Below are 18,789 nucleotides of genomic sequence, written 5' to 3'. Positions count from 1 at the left end.
GTCCCTACTAAGGTCTACCACTTAAGAACTGGGTTCAATAAGGCTGCACAAGAGAGAATACAGACCAGAATTTCGTCTCAGAGTGCAATGAAGAAAGGGATTGAGGTTTCCTCTTATACCTTACAGCCCTTTTATAATTTCACCCTGTTTTGAGTGGTCCCACGCCATGGGATCTCATTGCTTACTCCACTCTCTGCAGTTCTATACTGTCAATTGACAATTCATTCAGGTTTTGTAGTGCTACACGTGTAAGACATTTTACATACGTGAAGTTCTCAGAATAAGCTGGTGCACTTCAATATACTTCAAAACACGTTTAAGAATGTTTTCCATTTATGTTACTGTACAGAAACTAGTTTCACACTGGAACGCCTAGTTTCCATACTGATGCATGCACATGTGGACATATATACACATACAGTTTTTAGGCACAAATACCAACTTAACCCTGAATGAGACGAGTCAAGTACAACAGAGAGAGGGCATGAAAGGAAGGAAGCACCTTGACTTGGAGGAGGGGAAGCTACCAAAAGCTTCAAGATAAGGTATCCTGGGCATCAACAGATGAAACAAAGCAATGAAAACAGAAGCTAGAGGGAAGAAAGAAGTTGAGACGGTGTAAAGAAGGAATGATAGTGAAGAAAAGGGATGTGCTCAGATATGTGGTGTACTATGCTGCATTGTTCGCATGTGTCCACACAGCAGTGCTCTCAAAAGACAGCTCAATTTAAAAAACAAAACAAAACAAACAATCCCCCCTCCCTGAAAAAAAAAGAAGGGGGGGGGGGGGGGGGGAAGAGAGGCACCAATAAGAGAGGCCCGGGTCAGAGACATTACTAGGAAACTCCCTGGTCTGGGTACAGCCTTCTGACTACTATCCACTATTGGTTATACAGGCTGGCAGTGATGAGGTTGCAGAGAGAAGTCCTGCAGTGATCAAAAGGGACTTCAGGGCACTGGGGCGACTGATTGAAGGATCGGGAGCACAGGTAGTGTTTTCCTCTATCCCTACAGTGGCAGGGAAGGATACTGAAAGGAGCAGGAAAACACACCTGATCAACACGTGGCTCAGGGGCTGGTGCCATCGGAGGAATTTTGGCTTTTTTGATCATGGGGAGGTTTACACGGCACTGGGCCTGCTGGTGACAGATGGAGTTCAGCTGTCTCACAGGGGGAAAAGGATTCTCGCTCATGAATTGGCGGGGCTCATCAAGAGGGCTTTAAACTAGGTTCGAAGGGGGAAGGGGATAAAACCAGGCTCACTAGAGATGAGCCTAGGTAGGGGTGGCATGCCAATGCTGGGGGCGAAATCAATAGCCCAGCTCAAGTGCATCTACACCAATGCACGCAGCATGGGAGGCAAACAGGAGGAGCTGGAAGCCATTGTGCAGCGGGACAGATACGACTTAGTTGCCATCACGGAAACATGGTGGGGTGACTCTCATGATTGGAGTGCTGCAATGGATGGCTATAAACTCTTCAGAAGGGACAGGCGAGGAAGGAGAGGCAGTGGGGTGGCCCTGTATGTTAGGGAGTGTTTCGAATGCCTAGAGCTCAACGATTGTGATGATGATACGGTCAAGTGTTTATGGGTAAGGATGAGGGGGAAGGCCAACGAGGCAGATATCCTGCTGGGAGTCTGTTACAGACCACCCAACCAGGATGAAGAGGCGGATGAAGCGTTCTACAAGCAGCTGGCAGAAGTCTCTCAATCGCTAGCCCTTGTTCTCGTGGGGGACTTCAACTTCCCGGACATCTGCTGGAAATACAACACCGCAGAGAGGAAGCAGTCTAGGAGGTTCCTGGAGTGTGTGGAAGACAACTTCCTGACACAGCTGGTAAGTGAGCCTACCAGGGGAGGTGCCTCGCTCGACCTGCTGTTTACAAACAGAGAAGGACTGGTGGGAGATGTGGTGCTCGGAGGCCGTCTTGGGCTTAGCAACCATGAAATGGTAGAATTCTCGATTCTTGGTGAAGTAAGGAGGGGGGCCAGCAAAACCACAACCATGGACTTCCGGAGGGCAGACTTTGGCCTGTTCAGGACACTGGTTGAGAGAGTCCCTTGGGAGACAGTCCTGAAGGGCAAAGGGGTCCAGGAAGGCTGGACGATCTTCAAGAAGGAAGTCTTAAAGGCGCAGGAGCAGACTGTCCCTGTACGCCGTAAGAAGAACGGGCAGGGAAGACGACTGGCCTGGCTGAACGGGGAGCTCTTGCTGGGACTCAGGAAAAAAAGGAGAGTTTACCACTTGTGGAAGAAGGGGCAGGCGACTCAAGAAGAGTACAGGGATCTTGTTAGGCCATGCAGAGAGGAAATGAGAAAGGCAAAAGCCCGGCTAGAACGCAATCTGGCCGCTGTCGTTAGAGACAACAAAAAATGTTTTTACAACTATATTAATGACAAGAAGAGAGCCAAGAAGAATCTCCATCCTTTATTGGATGCGGGGGGGAACATTGTCACCGAGGATGAGGAAAAGGCTGAGGTACTTAATGCCGCCTTTGCCTCAGTCTTTAACAGTCAGACCAGTTATCCTCAGGGTACTCGGCCCCCTGAGCTGGAAGACAGGGACGGCAAGCAAGATAAACCCCCCATAATCCAAGAGGAAGCAGGTAACGACCTGCTACACCACCTGGATGCTCTATGGGGCCGGATGGGATCCACCTGAGAGTGCTGAGGGAGCTGGTGGAGGAGCTTGCCAAGCCACTCTCCATCATTTATCAGCAGTCCTGGTTAACGGGGGAGGTCCTGGACGACTGGAGGCTTGCCAATGTGGCGCCCATCCACAAGAAGGGCCGGAAGGAGGATCCGGGGAACTACAGGCCTGTCAGCCTGACCTCGGTGCCGGGGAAGATGATGGAGCGGTTCATCTTGAGGGCGCTCACAATGCATGTGCGGGACAACCAGGGGATCAGGCCCAGCCAGCATGGGTTCATGAGAGGCAGGTCCTGCTTGACCAACCTGATCTCCTTCTATGACCAGGTGACTTGCCTAGTGGATGAGGGAAAGGCTGTGGATGTGGTCTACCTGGACTTCAGTAAGGCCTTTGACGCTGTCTCCCACAGCATTCTCCTCGAGAAGCTGGCGGCTCACGGCTTAGACAGGTGTATTCTGCGCTGGGTAAAAAACTGGCTGGACGGCCGGGCCCAGAGAGTTGTGGTGAATGGAGTTACATCCAGTTGGCGGCCGGTCACGAGCGGTGTTCCCCAGGGCTCAGTACTGGGGCCGGTCTTGTTTAATATCTTTATCGATGATCTGGATGAGGGGATTGAGTGCACCCTCAGTAAGTTTGCAGACGACACCAAGTTGGGCAGGAGTGTTGATCTGCTCCAGGGCAGGAAGGCTCTGCAGAGGGACCTGGACAGGCTGGATCGATGGGCCCAGGCCACCTGTATGAGATTCAACAAGGCCAAGTGCCGGGTCCTGCACTTCGGCCACAACAACCCCATGCAGCGCTACAGGCTTGGGGAAGAGTGGCTGGAAAGCTGCCCAGCAGAAAAGGACCTGGGGGTGTTGGTCGACAGCCGGCTGAACATGAGCCGGCAGTGTGCCCAGGCGGCCAAGAAGGCCAATGGCATCCTGGCCTGTATCAGAAATAGTGTGGCCAGCAGGAGTAGGGAAGTGATCGTGCCCCTGTACTCGGCACTGGTGAGGCCGCACCTCGAATACTGTGTTCAGTTTTGGGCCCCTCACTACAAGAAGGACGTTGAGGTGCTGGAGCGTGTCCAGAGAAGGGCAACGAGGCTAGTGAGGGGTCTGGAGAACAAGTCTTCTGAGGAGCGGCTGAGGGAACTGGGGTTGTTTAGCCTGGAGAAAAGGAGGCTGAGGGGAGACCTCATCGCTCTCTACAACTACCTGAAAGGAGGTTGTAGCGAGGTGGGTGTCGGTCTCTTCTCCCAAGTAACTAGCGATAGGACGAGAGGAAATGGCCTCAAGTTGCACCAGGGGAGGTTTAGATTGGACATGAGGAAAAATTTCTTTACTGAAAGAGTGGTTAAACATTGGAAAAGGCTGCCCAGGGAAGTGGTTGAGTCCCCATCCCTGGAGGTATTTAAAAGACGTGTAGATGAGGCACTTAGGGACATGGTTTAGTGGGCATGGTGGTGTTGGGTCGACGGTTGGACTCGATGAGTGCCAACCACCCTCCTGTCCTGACCCAGAAGACCAATTAAAAAAAAAAAAAAATATATATATTCTAAGGTCACTAGAAACCAGTAGCCATTTGCACTAACAGACTCTCCATTAGAGAGAGAAAAACAGCATTTGGTAAGTGTGGACCTTGTTACATGCAAAACAGAGTAAGCAGAGAGTGCTAAGGACAAAGACTCAGTCCTGTTCCTCCTGAGGCTACCTGGAGTTTCGTCACTAGACCTCCATGGTATCTGGACTGCATCCCAACTGACCTGCCCAGGATCAAGCAAAAAGGTCAGAGACAGAACGAAGTGTGTAATCCAGGACCAGTATCTCCAGGAGCACAGGTTGTCCTTCCTGAGCTACCCCACTCCATGACTGTCAGCTTTGTAAACTGCAGAATGAGTCATGAGTATGTAAATAGCCTTTATATTCAGCACGCTGGGTTACAACGACCTTTCTAGTCGTCCAAGTTTACCATGGCTCATCAACCTACCTCTTTCCCTGCAGGTCTGTCACAAGGGATGCTGTGACAGGCCAGTCAAAACAGACTGCCAAAAAGGTCAGAGCAAGACAGATTACTATTGTAAGTAAGAGATCATAAAAATCTTTCTGTCCTCACTGTAGTGGAAAAAGCCTTTAGTGAGAAGAGAATAATGGCTCATTAATTCACTCTCATGATGAAAATTGTAATGAAGACAGGAAATGGCCCAATCTTAACTCTTTCTTGTTAGTGCCTGGAACACAGTCTCATGGCCCACCTTCACCTCCACGATACTGACTTAGGGAAGGGGGCACTATAAATGAGGTATTTGTCACTGCTGTAAGAGTTATTTCCCTTCATGCAAATGGTGATAACCATATTAATTTTCAGAAACAGGATTAAAAATAAAGAGAGATTAAAAGTAAGACATCTCCCTGTATTATCTTCCCCCTGAATATTACCTAGGAGAAGCAAAATTCAGAACCTCAGGGCCTTATCAGCATGTAATTTGCATTCCATAGCATAATTCACAGCCCAGTCAAAGAACAGATAAGAATTTGATTCACAGCTGTTGCCATTTTCTGTTACGCTGTTTGTTAGGCCAGGTAACAGTCATAGCCAGAGTCTGACATTTTTCAGTCAGAGTAACATGGACAGTTCAGAAGAGCTTCTCAGTCTTGGCTGCTTAAAATGAACAAAGTATCACCGCGTGTAACTCCATTAGCCTCACTTACTCAAGCAGAAAAGTTGGCCCACCGTGAGAAAATAAATGGTAAAGACGAATTCTCAAACTTCTGGAGGTACTCCCAGCTGTTATCCTTAAATAAACCAAACAGAAGCAAATACAGTCCCTACACAAAAGGGGACGATTTAATTTGTGTAAAACAAATTCCAGCAGTGTATATATGAACACATGTACATATAAAAGTAGAAATATCCATAACTCTTCTTTTCCTGTGCTAGCTTAGAGAACGTTGATAGAAGACTCCACCAACAACTTTATGGTTCATAATGGAAGTACTTAAAAACCTGGAGGAGGAACAGGAAATAAATACATCCTTTTTCAAGCAACAGCTCTTTAAGAAGAAAGGAGATTTTAAGTCCTTGCTCGCATTCTAGAGAAATTATTAATTTTATCTACAGCAGAAATATGACCATCCCACTTACGAAGAGTAATACAGTCGAGCTCGGACAGAAGTTTGAAGCTTGCAGCATACAAATATAGGGCAAGTTCTCGTGCCTCCACAATGCAGGAAGTCGAACCAGGTGACTACAACAGACACCTCCAGCACTAAAATTTGTACCTCTATGCAAATACAAGTTTGTTGATAGTACTTAGAGACTTCTTAGAGCAACAGCATAAAAGACAGAATCTGAAGCCTTCCAGTTAGAATCCTCCTTTTCAAGGAAAGAAACAACAATAAATTATCTTTATGATGCTGTACTACTACAAGATGATCATGCACTGTTAGACAACTTTGGTGTTACAGCACTACATAAGAATGAACAAGCAGTCGGTGTTGCAGCTTACAGGTCCTGAAGAAAAAACCAAACGGTTGAGAGACTGCTGTCGTACTATGTTGATATAAATTCTGACGTGCTTCAGCGGGGCCAGGATTTTACTCCAGTTACTCACAAGCATAGAAACACTTGTGTGCATGTTTCCCATGTCAAGAGATCTGCCTCTCACATAACCAGGTGAGGTTCCACCTTTACTAATAACTTTATAATTTCTGGCTGAAAGCCAGTTCAGGTTGGACGGGGCTCTGAGCAACCTGATCTAGTTGAAGATGTCCCTGCTGACTGCAGGGGAGTTGGACCAGATGACCTTTAAAGGTCCCTTCCAACCTAAACTATTCTATGATTTTATGATTTTCATTTTTCTTCCTCACCACTTGCAGCTTCTTTTAAAAAAAAAATCTCATTCTTTTTCTCCCCACACAGTACAAAACTCTTCACTTTTATCCAGTTACAACGGAAAGGCTTCTTTTCATATGACTTGAGGTTTAACTCTCCTTTTCTTTCCGTATCTGATTCTCTCTCACCTCAGCTGCTGACATCAGCTCTCTCTTGGAGTTCCCTCTGGGTCTCCCCTCCAGCTCAGTATTTCCTTTTTCCATCCTCTTTGCTTTATGTATTCCCCTCTTCCCTTGACTCCTTTTGCTTTTCAAACCAAGACACAAAGTAATCACTTCACCCAGCACTAAAATGAACCTGCCTCTGGAGGGAAGCATATGAGTTGCTTATCAGAGGACACTTAATGACATAGGGAAAAGGAAGTGAGGAATTGTGGTGGGTTGACCCTGACTGGACGCCAGGTGCCCACCAAAGCCGCTGTATCACTCCCCCTCCTCAGCTGGACAGGGGAGAGAAAATATAATGAAAGGCTCGTGGGTCGATATAAGGACAGGGAGAGATCACTCACCAATTACTGTCACAGGCAAAACAGACTCGACTCGGGGAAATTAGTTTAATTTATTACCAATCAAATCAGAGTAGGATAATGAGAAATAAAAACTAAATCTTAAAACACCTTCCCCCCACCCCTCCCTTCTTCCCGGGTTCAACTTCACTCCCAAATTCTCTACCTCCTCCCCCTGAGTGGTTCAGGGGGACAGGGAATGGGGGTTGCAGTCAGTTCATCATGTTGTCTCTGCCGCTCCTTCCTCCTCAGGGGGAGGACTCCTCACACTCTTCCCCTGCTCCAGCATGGAGGCCCTCCCATGGGAGACAGTTCTCCATAAACTTCTCCAACAGGAGTCCTTCCCACAGGCTACAGTTCTTCACGAACTGCTCCAGAGCGGGTCCCCCATGGGGTCACAAGTCCTGCCAGCAAACCTGCTCCAGCGTGGGCTCCTCTCTCTCCATGGATCCACAGGTCCTGCCAGGAGCCTGCTCCAGTGCAAGCTTCCCACGGAGTCACAGCCTCCTTCAGGCACATCCACCTGCTCCAGCGTGGGGTCCTCCATGGGCTGCAGGTGGATATCTGCTCCACCGTTAACCTCCACGGTCTTCACCACAGGCTGCAGGGGAATCTCTGCTCTGGCGCCTGGAGCACCTCCTCCCCTTCCTTCTTCACTGACCTTGGTGTCTGCAGAGTTGTTTCTCTCGCATATTCTCACCCCTCTCTCCAGCTGCAGTTGCTGTTACGCAGGGGTTTTTTTCCCCTTCTTAAATATGTTATCACAGAGGCGCTACTGCGCTACTGCTACAGCAACCACCGTTGCTGATGGGCTTGGCCTTGGCCAGCAGCAAGTCCCTCTTGGAGCTGGCTGGCATTGGCTCTATCAGACATAGGGGAAGCTTCTAGCAGCTTCTCACAAGAAGCCACCCCTGTAGCCCCCTCCCCCCCCCCCCCAGCTACCAAAACCTTGCCACACAAACCCAATACAGGAATAATGCCTAAATATAACTTCATGCAGTTTGTTAGCTAGAACTTTAACAATTTTTCAACCTGGAATGTTGAATGAGATTGCAATTTAATACTGCTTGGTATTAAAAACGTGACACAGTGGTGTTTCTAATTTTTGTTATTTACATACTTTCCAAGAGAAATGTATTTGCTATAACAGCAGAAGTATAGCTCTACTCCTGGGAAAGGCAAACATTAGCAATTTAATCTTCCATCCAGCCTAATGCAGCCGAGACCACAGAATTCATACAATCATAATTAAATAGCTCAGCACAGTCACTCAGCTGGAGAGCGCTTCTAAGGTAATTTGCTTCTTTGCTATACTCACTAATAACACCTTGATTTCAACACAAACACAAAGTTCCTAGATAGGAGCCTGACACTGTTGTCACGATGAAACCGAAACAGAACAAAACAAAAAACAACATAAGCACACGATGTACCTTTGCTTGAGAGGAGAGGAAGAGAGACAACAAAAGATTCTACACAATGTTAAAGTGGACAAGGACAAAATAATAATCAGGATGCTTCCAGTCTCCAAGGCTATAGTGTAATCTCTCTGCGATACGTTATCGTCACTCTTACTAGAACATCCACCCCAGTAGATTTTTGCCCTTTGTGCACAAGGTACGACAGCCACTTACTAACTCTGCTTTTAAGGAATTTGATGACACATGTAAACCACACAAGGTCTTCATTATAAAGCAATCTGTATCCTTTAGGTGATTTTATTGATTATCATTTGAAGCACAGCATGAAGATGAGGTGAGAAGCAGAGCATCCATCCTTAGTGTACACCTCCTGGCCTGAGGTAGAGCGCACACTGGACTTGCTCGGCCTATAATTCTGAAAGCTTGTCAACCTCTCTTCCCTATATTTGGTAAGCCTGGAAGGGAAGCTGAGGGTTTTTCCAGTTAAAACGTTTTTGTTTCAAAACTTCAGTACACTGAAAACAACAAATAAAGCATCTTATGAGAATTAAACTTCCATCAGGGGAAGTTTTACAATGCTGGGACAGAGTAGGATTGAGGGGACAGAAGAGAGACACAGAGGTACTATAGCACAGACACCTTGCAAATGAACTTGTTTTCTCCATTACAGCTGAATGGCCTAGAGTTAGGTACAAAACAGTATGATGAAGAAATGGGAGGATGAGGTGTGTTTCTGGTCATTACTAGTTACATTTTGAAGGTTAACGCTGCAATCTGCAATTCCATTCAACTTTCACAGCAGTGCAATGCTAAATCTTGACAGACCTAAGGGATGGTTGTTAAAAATATCCCCAAATTTGCAATGCATTATGTAATTTTATACTCACTGCACCTTAGCACATTCAATTTCTTAAGCAAACATTCAAGGAAACCAAAGGCAGTGTATTTCCTGCAGCTTTGTTACTTTTCATGGAATGTAAATAAAAACTGTGAGAAGAGACTTTTATTATTCCTACTCACCCCTTCATTTTCAAAACAAAAAAAAGCCATGACTTGCACAGCATCACACAAAGGCCACAGCAGAGTCACGCCTCATTTAGTAGAAAAACAGTCCTCTCCATTTCAGTGCCACTTCTCTTCTTCCATCCCCTGGTTTCCCCTCCCAACCATAATTCATTCTCTAAGGCAATTATCAACAGACTCCTGACATTCTCACTTTCTTCTCCTTTGCAAGCACTAAGAGTGACCAGATGTTTAAAACAAACAAACACACTGCTATCCCATTATCATCCTTAGACCCGTAGGGCAGTATTTCTGTTGCATTTGTTGTTAGAAATTAGACAAACACTCAAAACTATGGCTGCTCTCATCTTTTATTGGTGCTATTCCTGTACTGAATGAATTATGTACATCCCACAGTAACTGTATGTTGGGGGTTAACCCCAATAGGCAGCTCAGCCCCACCCAGCTGCTCTGCACTCCCACCCTACCAGCTCCTATGAAGAAAATCAACTCTAGCCCAGCCAAAACTAGTACACTGTGGGCTTTTGTCACAAATCTAGAATGGACTTTCAGAAGAATCCATAAAAGGAACAAAGACCCAAAGCAGTGGTGAATATTAAGGTCCACTACTACAAAGAATATCAGGAAGGGCAGCAAGTTAGTTTCAAAACCAGCAAGCACTGTGCTTTTAAAAAAACAAACCAACCACAAACAAAAAACAAACCACCACACAAAAAACCACAAACCCACAAATAAGAGCAACATAAATAATCTTTCGGAAACCATGCACCTTTTCCCATGACAATACCAAACCTTTTTTGATACCTTCAAGAGCCATAACCCCAGCTGACAGGTTTTTAGGGACTCCTAGATCTAGAGGCCTTCCAACACTTTTGGAATCTTGTCTTGACAGCAAGAGTTCAGACATGCATGATGGTAACTGACCCTATACGCGCCTTTCCTCTCCGACACTGCTGTCTTTTGGGGTCCCAGAACAGATGCAAAGTTCTGCTGAGATAAAAATACCTGCCCATCAGACAAGAAATAGGGCCAGTTACATATCCCAGATTAAACATGCAGATTGATCGAAATACTGTATCAGACAGTGCCACACTGCCTTTCTAAACACTAATCTCCTCCTCCCACCCACCCCCCAACAACAGAACTAGGAATGCAACATTTTAAATTAAGACCCAAGCATATACACCATTCAAAACACCAAATGGGCTGCATAAATGCCCCCAAAAGTCTGGATCCAGCCTGTAAACTGCCAACACAGGAGATGCAGCTCGGCAATCCACACTGCCACTAGAATCTCTTCTTGGCCAGATGCCTGCCAGGGAACTCATCATTCACTTGCTGAATGCCAGACAGCAACTGTGTAATGGTTGAGCAGCATGAGTCACATATCCAGCAGTCAGGTTCAGGAGGAAAGCACAGGAGCACTTAATGCCAGGTGGTTGTGGCAGCAAGAGCAGGAAGCAAAGTGTTTTAAAAATGAGAAAGAGTAAAATAGAGAGAGGTATGCTAAAAACACCCGCAAAAAACCCCTCAGAGATAGACATTCCTCCCTCCCCACTCCTTTCTTCTGGTCAGGGGATCAGAGAGAGAGAGAGAGAGAGAGAGAGAGATCAGCTTCCCTACCCACTCTCTCCCAGTAGAAAGAAACTAACAGAAATGATGAACAAAATAGAGCAGATGGGAGAAGAATGAAATAATGAAATCGCAAATATTTCTTCACAATGGAAAAGCCAAAACTCATCCCAAGCCTCAAGATTCTTTAAGTGGATGAATTATCTGCAAAGCTAAGTGGATTGGAAGGCTCTATGGCATTGGATGTTTGGTGACGATCACACCACACTTACTGCTTTTATTATTTGTTGAGCACATGTAAGCTAAAATGAGTGAGCATGTTGTTTTATTTAAGAGTCTGTAAGCTGCAGCTACATCTCAAGAAGTATGTCAGACGCAAAGCTAGAGATGCAAAAATAAATGGCAGAGTAGAACTACCAATTTCATCCCCAAATTCCCATGACTATAGAAAAAAAAAATGCAAGGAGTATAGATATTTCAGAGTTCAGCTAAGTTTAAGGCTTACTTCTGTTCCTGACTGCTCTTCATTGCACTGGCTTCCCAAAGTTCACAAATTGCTCTCAAAAACTAGCACCAAGATGAATAGGACTGGGACACAAACAGGAGAGACAGAACTGGACATAAGTTGGTTATTACAGAGGACCCTGCCCACCACTGACTTCTGACTTTCCAGCTGTGATCTCCAGAAATACTGGCTATTTTTGAAAGGCCAATGTGAAACACCAGAGGAATGCAAGCTTTTGCAGTAATGAACATAGGAACTACTACCAACACAAACAAGACTTGGAAATGCTCAGCACCTCTGAAAGCCAGGACCTGTATCTCTCCGATTAGGCACCCAGAATTGGTGCCCTGAAGGCTTGAGCCTGTACCTCCATTCGATTTCAATTACTTTCTGCAGCTTTTAGATACAGAGACGTGCAGTATACAGATATGCTGAAGAAATAAGTAAGCATTTGGAACCTTTCTGGTTCTTCTTTGAAGGAATGCAAATTACATCAGTTACTATGCCAGCATGCCTCACACATCAACATGTCTCATGGCCATTGCTTTAAAGTCCACAGGGGAAACTTTAAACTAGCATGAACAGCAATTTATACTATTGAGAGTCTTGCCTATGCATCTTCTTCTGCACTCAGCCATATTTCTGAGAGTAAAGAGACAACAGCCACACAAGTTCCACAGAACAGCTCAAATTCAAGTCTGCAGTGATGCTTCTGCTACACTGACAAAAGGGCAAAAAATATATATTTTGCTATTGTTCTGGTCAGAAGAAAAGAAAAGTAATGACAGGATAGTAGTAAGACCTGGAAATTACAGGAAATATCTTAGAAATACGAGAAAAATCTCTTTAGGATAATAAAAAAAAATTCCTAATGAAGAATGGCAGGGATGTGGTAAGAAATTTTGTATGTAAGATTCCAGGTTCTAATGAGGACAGCAACACCAAAACACACCGGCTAAACTACCCACCAAGCCACAGCCTCCCTCAGAAGTCCCAACCAACCTCCTCTTTGCAGCGCCAAGTCTGTGCTGATAGAAAGCCAGTAAGTTTTACATAGCCTATAAGGCATGACTTAACTACATAAAGCATTCCAAGAAACTCTGGTAAACCCAAGTTTTTCCAAAGCAGTATGTGACCGGCAAGCACTGTCTAGCCTCTTACTTTATTCTCTGGTATGTAGATAATCCTTATGAGCATTAAACTGCTCTGATCAAACATTCTCTTTCAAGGCTCATTTTCTTGTGTCTGTTCAGTTACCTTTCATGGATCATATTTCAGCCTCTAAAATCACAATGGAGAAACTAGCCAAGAATTAGCCAAGAACAGAGACTTGCTCAGTGTAGGTGGTTGGCCTTTAGGGCAGAATTTGTCATCTTGAAAATACTGAAGTGAATGCAGCTCAACTTAGTAGCAAACAATTGTTTCCTGGCGGACATTAAGCTCTCTTAAGCTATTTTCTATGTGATCAATTCACCAATTAAAACACCAGCACATCAATTCCTTTTATCTAACTCATTATTTATAAGTCATCCATCCAGCCTCCTTAACCACTTAGTAGATATACAATCTTCACAACACCTGTTCATCAGAGACAAACATCATCATACTAGGCAGGCAACACAGACCAGTTACCAACGGGTTACGTGACTCTCCCTTCACAGGACATCTATGGCAAAGCCTTGAACTGACTTAAGGTCATTTCCCTCCTGGTCCACTTTAATCTTCTTTACTATTTCATACCCTTGCTCAATACTCTGATCACAAGTTAAAGGACTGAAAAAGCACACAAATATTCCTATCTCAAGGCAGAGCTGACAGGACTCTGTGGGAAACTCCATATTTGTTGGAGATTTGTATTTCTTTAGGAAGTGAAACATTTACATAATGCCCCTCACTGGAATTAATATGCAAGGTCATTAACTGGGATTTGGATTCATAAGTCCAATTAACATCAAAGGAAGCTGAACAGCAAAATAGTCTCATTTAGCTCCCTGAATATATACCCAACAGATCTCTATCAAACTAATTAAAGAATGACATTCCAGGCTGAATGTCCAGTCACTGCACTCCCTTGGGGCAAAAGTACCCCAGGTGCCCCCAAACAGAGCAGGCACATGATATCTAAACTGCTACCAGACAAGTGCTGGAAACCGCTCCCATACAAATGCTACAGCTGAACCCCCCTAACTAATTGCATGGACTTCAGGAAACTATAATGTGGCCTGCCCGCTGTTCAGTTACAGAAGCCCAACACAAGAGAGGAAGCTATGGAAAAGTCAGGAGCAAGCCAGAACATAGAAGTAATCTACCCCAATGGTACGGTGGAGATAAGTATGTAGCTGATGTAACACATGTAAGAAACCCTGAACTCATCTAGTCATAATCTGAGGAAATGCAGAGAGATAACTTGTCTTCCCCATTCTCATGCTAGGATCATGGTCTTAACAGAAAACATTATGAAGAACCTCTACTCATCTAGAACTGTGGTTTCAAAACCAGCAAATGGCCTTTTACTTTTTAAGGGGGGAAGAAAAAGGGAGTATGCAGTTTACACCTTCTTCTCGTGAGCAGACTTCATTCTTCAGTTACAGAAAGAAAAGAAGGACTTAAGCAAGGGCATGGCCATCCTGTTAAACAGCAGTAACACCAGCACAACTTGTTAGTGGAAGCCAGATGCTGCTTTGTGGAGAAACAGAAACAATACTGATTGGGGTACTTACTAAATTCACTATTTCTGAAACTGAGCCAGTATCTGTCTCAACTGGACATGGCAGATCATGAATCTCTGTCCCCTATTCTTATGCAGTATAGATGTGCCTTAGATCATTAACTTCCCCAAATATACTCTAAAGAAGTGCTGATACACTTTCCTTGTATTCAGTATATTCTAAGGACACACCAAACTTTCCTACTAAACAAGCTGGAACATTTTCCCTGCCATGCAGTACTCGAAATACTCATTCCACTGCTGCTCCTGGAAGAGACCTCACAAATATGTATTTTTCTCCTGAACTATTTGGCACACTGCCTTTAACGCTTTCAGTATATTACTACTATGGATCTCGGATCAGAGTTGTGGACTAGGGTCACTTGGTGGAAAGATGATACATACCTTCACTCTAACTCTAGTATCACAGAATACTCCAGACCATATCCCCAGGCTCCGCTACTACACCCAAAAATATTACAGCAGAAAAGGTGAATGGCAGATTCAAAGTCGATGAGCAGCCAGGGGCTGATCTGTGTTACAGCAGATGATGCAATCTGCACCTGATCAAGATGCAAGCAGGAAAAGGGCATGGTCAGGATTCTCCATCCTGCACCCATCTTGGCTGTATTTCTGGTCATTGCCATTGCTCTATTTTCAAGGCTATTCTTTTACAGTGTTAGGAACCAAGTTGTCACGGTGCTGTTCTTTAACAAATACCAAGCAAAGATGAACTTTTATCTAATTTGCACATCATGCAGGTGAACTCCAGCCCAAGATGTAGCCCAGTGTGCTGATCTGGAGTCTGGCAGTAGCTTGTTAGTAGAAAATGAAGAGTAAGCTCAGAGTGCTGGTGACAGCAACATCTCCCACACTGTCTGAGGTCGTGTGGCAGAACCATACCAAGGACCGCACAACCAAAGCTTTTATTCAAATTCTCTAGTGCACCCTTCATTTTGTAAAACATCCAGAAATATTGAGTGCATTGTTACTGACAAGTCTAACGTTACCAGCTTACTTCATCATAGCTACACCTGTGAAGGTATTAGCTTTATTTAAAAAGATTGGGATTTACAGTGGGGAAAAAAACCCAGCTAAACAAATACAACATTAAGAACACTGGAGGAAGAAGATAAAAAGGTAGGCATATCTGTAAAGAGGCAGTAGGCAAGTGGAAAAGGAAGAAATGTGGTAACGACTAGCTAACTAATTCATAGGGAATGAGAATAGTACTTAAAAACAGAGACCATACACTGTATTACAGATGAAAGGTGATAAATGGGAAGATAAAGAGCCAAGTTTTCTCCAACCACAGTGCCAAGTAAACATAATCTAATTCTAATGGAGCTACTGGGAATTACTCATCCAGCTGTTCTCAGCTGCCCAACCTGTGTTGGAAATGCATGTGTCTGGCACTGGTCATGCCAGACCTATGCTTCATCCATTCCCCATTGACTTGAAGCCCCTTGTGGACTGCAGCTGACAGGAATTTAGAGCAGCAAAAGACTGCTCTTATTCCTTCCCTATTTGGTGACTGCTCTGCAATAACTAGCTCTTCAATCCCTAATTTTCCTTGCACAACGCTGCACCAAGCATATCTGAAAGGAGCAGGGGGGAGTAATAAGATGGCAAAAATACTCTGAGAAGAGTAGTATTGTGGTAAAAAAGTGTCTCCTCTGTCAGTAGCTACTAGTGGATACCCAGGAAGACTACAGGACAGGCCAAATTCATAGCAACACTCCTCCATACTCTTTTATAAACTCTATCATCTCTGACTAAAGTACTTCTGAATAAGAAGGGGTACCTTTGCATTTGATAGATCTCAATCAATTTCTTGCATGGATTTGTTGAGGTGCTTTTTGAACCCATGCAAACTTTTAGCATCCATTACATTCTCTAACAAGGCAAGTCTAAGCATTTTACATCTTAACTATGAGCTGTGTGAAGTAGTATCCTCCTGTTTTGAACACTGTACTTGCTAGTTTGTTTTGACGCTTCCTAGCGGTTCTGTCAGAAGGGACAGTGAAAAATTTTGCCTATTTACTTTCTCCACAGCTATCAGAATTTCCAAAATGAGATCTTAAATAGCTCTACAAATGGGGGCAGTGCCACCTCCCCCATTTTACAGGTGTACAAATGGAGGCAGGAAGAAGGGAGAAGGCTTACTCAAGATAACCTAGCAGGCTAAAGGAAGAAGTAGGCATAGAAACTGTATTATTTTAGTTCCTACCTACTGTCCTAGCTCTATGGTGATATAACCTTTCAGTTTCTGGAATATTTATTTTCAGTAAACAAACACTGATCTAGATTTAAAAGAAAACAAACACACTGAGAAGCATCATCACTTATACTGAAGGCTGTAATTTAGAAGAAAAACCCTTTAGACCATAAGACAGCCCTCCTTTCTAACCAAGTATCACCATTATACATACTCCTGCCCATTTTTACACGTTTCCTTACATTTCATTCATGGCTAGAGGCCAAGGGCTCATCAGCAAATTATCCCCTACTACCAGCCTAGATACGTATATTTACAAACTAAAGAAATCACATAGATTCAGCCCCTTCCTCTGTCTACCTCACTTTTAATTCAAATTTTTACTTCAATTTTACAAATACTCACAGCTCCACAGGATTCAACATTAAATGTTCTTACCTTAGCTGATATGGAGGTATCTTGATAGCAGCATCAGGAGAATCCAAGGTTTCTGTATAACCAAAGGAAACAATAGGGCTTTTAAAAGAAACTTTTGATTTCAACCATAGTAATACATCTGGCTACAATCTCTGACCCAACGATCCTAAAGTTTATACCTACTCCAGCTGACAGAACAACATTCACTGCTGCTCCAAGTATCCAAAGATTTGCATGAATCTATCAGGACACTGGGTGCCCAATGAGAAGGCACTGAGTACCATCTTTTCCTCAGTGAACTCCTTTTCACGTTATCAGCACTTCAGCAGCACGTATACTAAAACTGGAACAGCATAGAGGATATTAGCATGGCTGCTGTGTAAGGATAACACACAATTAATGAAGCAACCCGTGGAACGTCAAGCTGAAAGGTCAGTAATAAGACAGCAACAGGTATGAACTACCACTGATTGCTGTAACTACGGATGAAAAATAAAAATTTAAAGCAATTTTCAGTATCGCAGTTATGCTGATGTAAGTTAAGGGTCTTGCTGACTAGTGCTCCAGGTAGTTAGCATCAAAAGCACTTCAAGTCACAGCCAATCCCTGAAAATGGGTGGATGCTGAAATTTACCTAAGCTCATATTCCCTTAAAAGAAGAACTTGGTTTATTGATCATTATTTCCATTATAGAGCAAGGATAAAAAAGCTCATGGAATCCAGTCAAAAAAATCCAGCTTTTAAAATAGATGCCCAAACGTAAGCCAGCAGCGAAAACTGTACTGGAGATTTTTTTATGATGGAAAGGGGTGGTGAGAGGAAGAAGCTTTTAAAGGAAAGACACACACACACACGCCCAACATACACAGAAACTGGTAGCTACTGATACCCACATCTGCCTCGCAAGAAGAGAAGCAGACCCAAGAGGTGGGGGTGGCGAGGTACACGGATGCTCCCCGGGACCGCCAGCAGGTGCAACAGCCCCCTCCAGCAGCGCGGTGCTCCCGGGCATTTTGAACCGCCTGAGGCGCTCCGGTCCCTCCCCACCCGCTGGAAGCTCAGCGGCCAGCGCCGAACAAGTTTGTTGAGGTCTCCCAGCCCCCGCCGTTACAAAACCTCCCCATCGGAGGCTCCTGCCCCACACCACTACGGGCAGGGCCGGGTCCCACTCCGCTCCGCTCCCCCGCGGGCAGCCCGGCCACGGCGGGGTCAGCCCGGCGCCGCTGCCCGCACCCCCCGCCCCTTACCGATGGCCGAGGTGCAGCTCTCCTTGATGGCCCTGTGCTTGCTCCCCGACGCCTCCTTCTGCAGCTTTCGCAGGATTTCTTCCATCTTGCCTCCCCCGGGATCCTCGCGTGGCCGCGGGGGCAGAGGAGCAGGCGGCGAAGAGGAGGGCGGTGCGGGCGGCAGAGCGGTGCCGGGGCTGCCCCCGCCGCGGCCGTGCCTACACGGGGACGGTGCGCGGCACCCCGCTGCCGCCCCGCCGCCGCTGATGAATCACGCCGAGCTCCATGGCGGGGACACGTCAGTTGTTGCCGCTGCGGAGTCCCTCCTCCTCTCCCACCCCGGGCAGGCCCCGGTAGCGCTGCCGGGCTGGGGCCGAGCCTGGCCCCGCCCGCCGCGGGCACAGCCCGGCAGCTGCGGCCTCCCCCCGCCCCGGGAGCGCAGGGAGTCTCTTCCCGGCGCCGGGGGGAGAGGCGGCGGCTGCCGCCGACCGTGGGGGGCCCGGGGAGCGGAGCGGGGGACGGCGCCGCCGGACCCGAACCCCGCGGCGGCAGCCGCCCTCGGGGCAGGAACGCGGCGCGGGCGGGCTGCGGCCTGGCCGGTTGCCATGGCGACCGGCGGCCTGGCCGGCGGGCAGGGGCCGCCGGCAGCCCTTGCCTCCCTGCCCGCC

The 18,789-nt window shown here is 45.9% G+C and overlaps 1 protein-coding gene across 6 annotated transcripts in view; it reads right to left on the bottom strand.

Moving 5' to 3' along the window:
• Window positions 1–18,327, bottom strand: part of ARFGEF3 (ARFGEF family member 3) — a 94,127-nt gene extending 75,800 nt beyond the window's left edge. For all 6 annotated transcript variants that reach the window (XM_076333696.1, XM_076333697.1, XM_076333698.1 and 3 more), the window contains exons 1-2: window positions 18,143–18,327; window positions 16,917–16,968 (exon numbers count right to left, since the gene is read on the bottom strand). In XM_076333696.1, the coding sequence (XP_076189811.1) occupies window positions 16,917–16,968; window positions 18,143–18,227 (137 nt within the window). In that variant the 5' untranslated portion in view covers window positions 18,228–18,327. The remainder of the gene's footprint in view (window positions 1–16,916; window positions 16,969–18,142) is intronic.
• Window positions 18,328–18,789: the final 462 nt, after the last annotated feature.

Source organism: Aptenodytes patagonicus, chromosome 3, assembly GCF_965638725.1.
Source record: "Aptenodytes patagonicus chromosome 3, bAptPat1.pri.cur, whole genome shotgun sequence".
In the NCBI taxonomy this organism is placed as follows: Eukaryota; Metazoa; Chordata; class Aves; order Sphenisciformes; family Spheniscidae; genus Aptenodytes; species Aptenodytes patagonicus.
The sequence above is the reverse complement of the archived record's forward strand: the minus strand, read 5'-3'. Positions and strand labels throughout refer to the sequence as shown.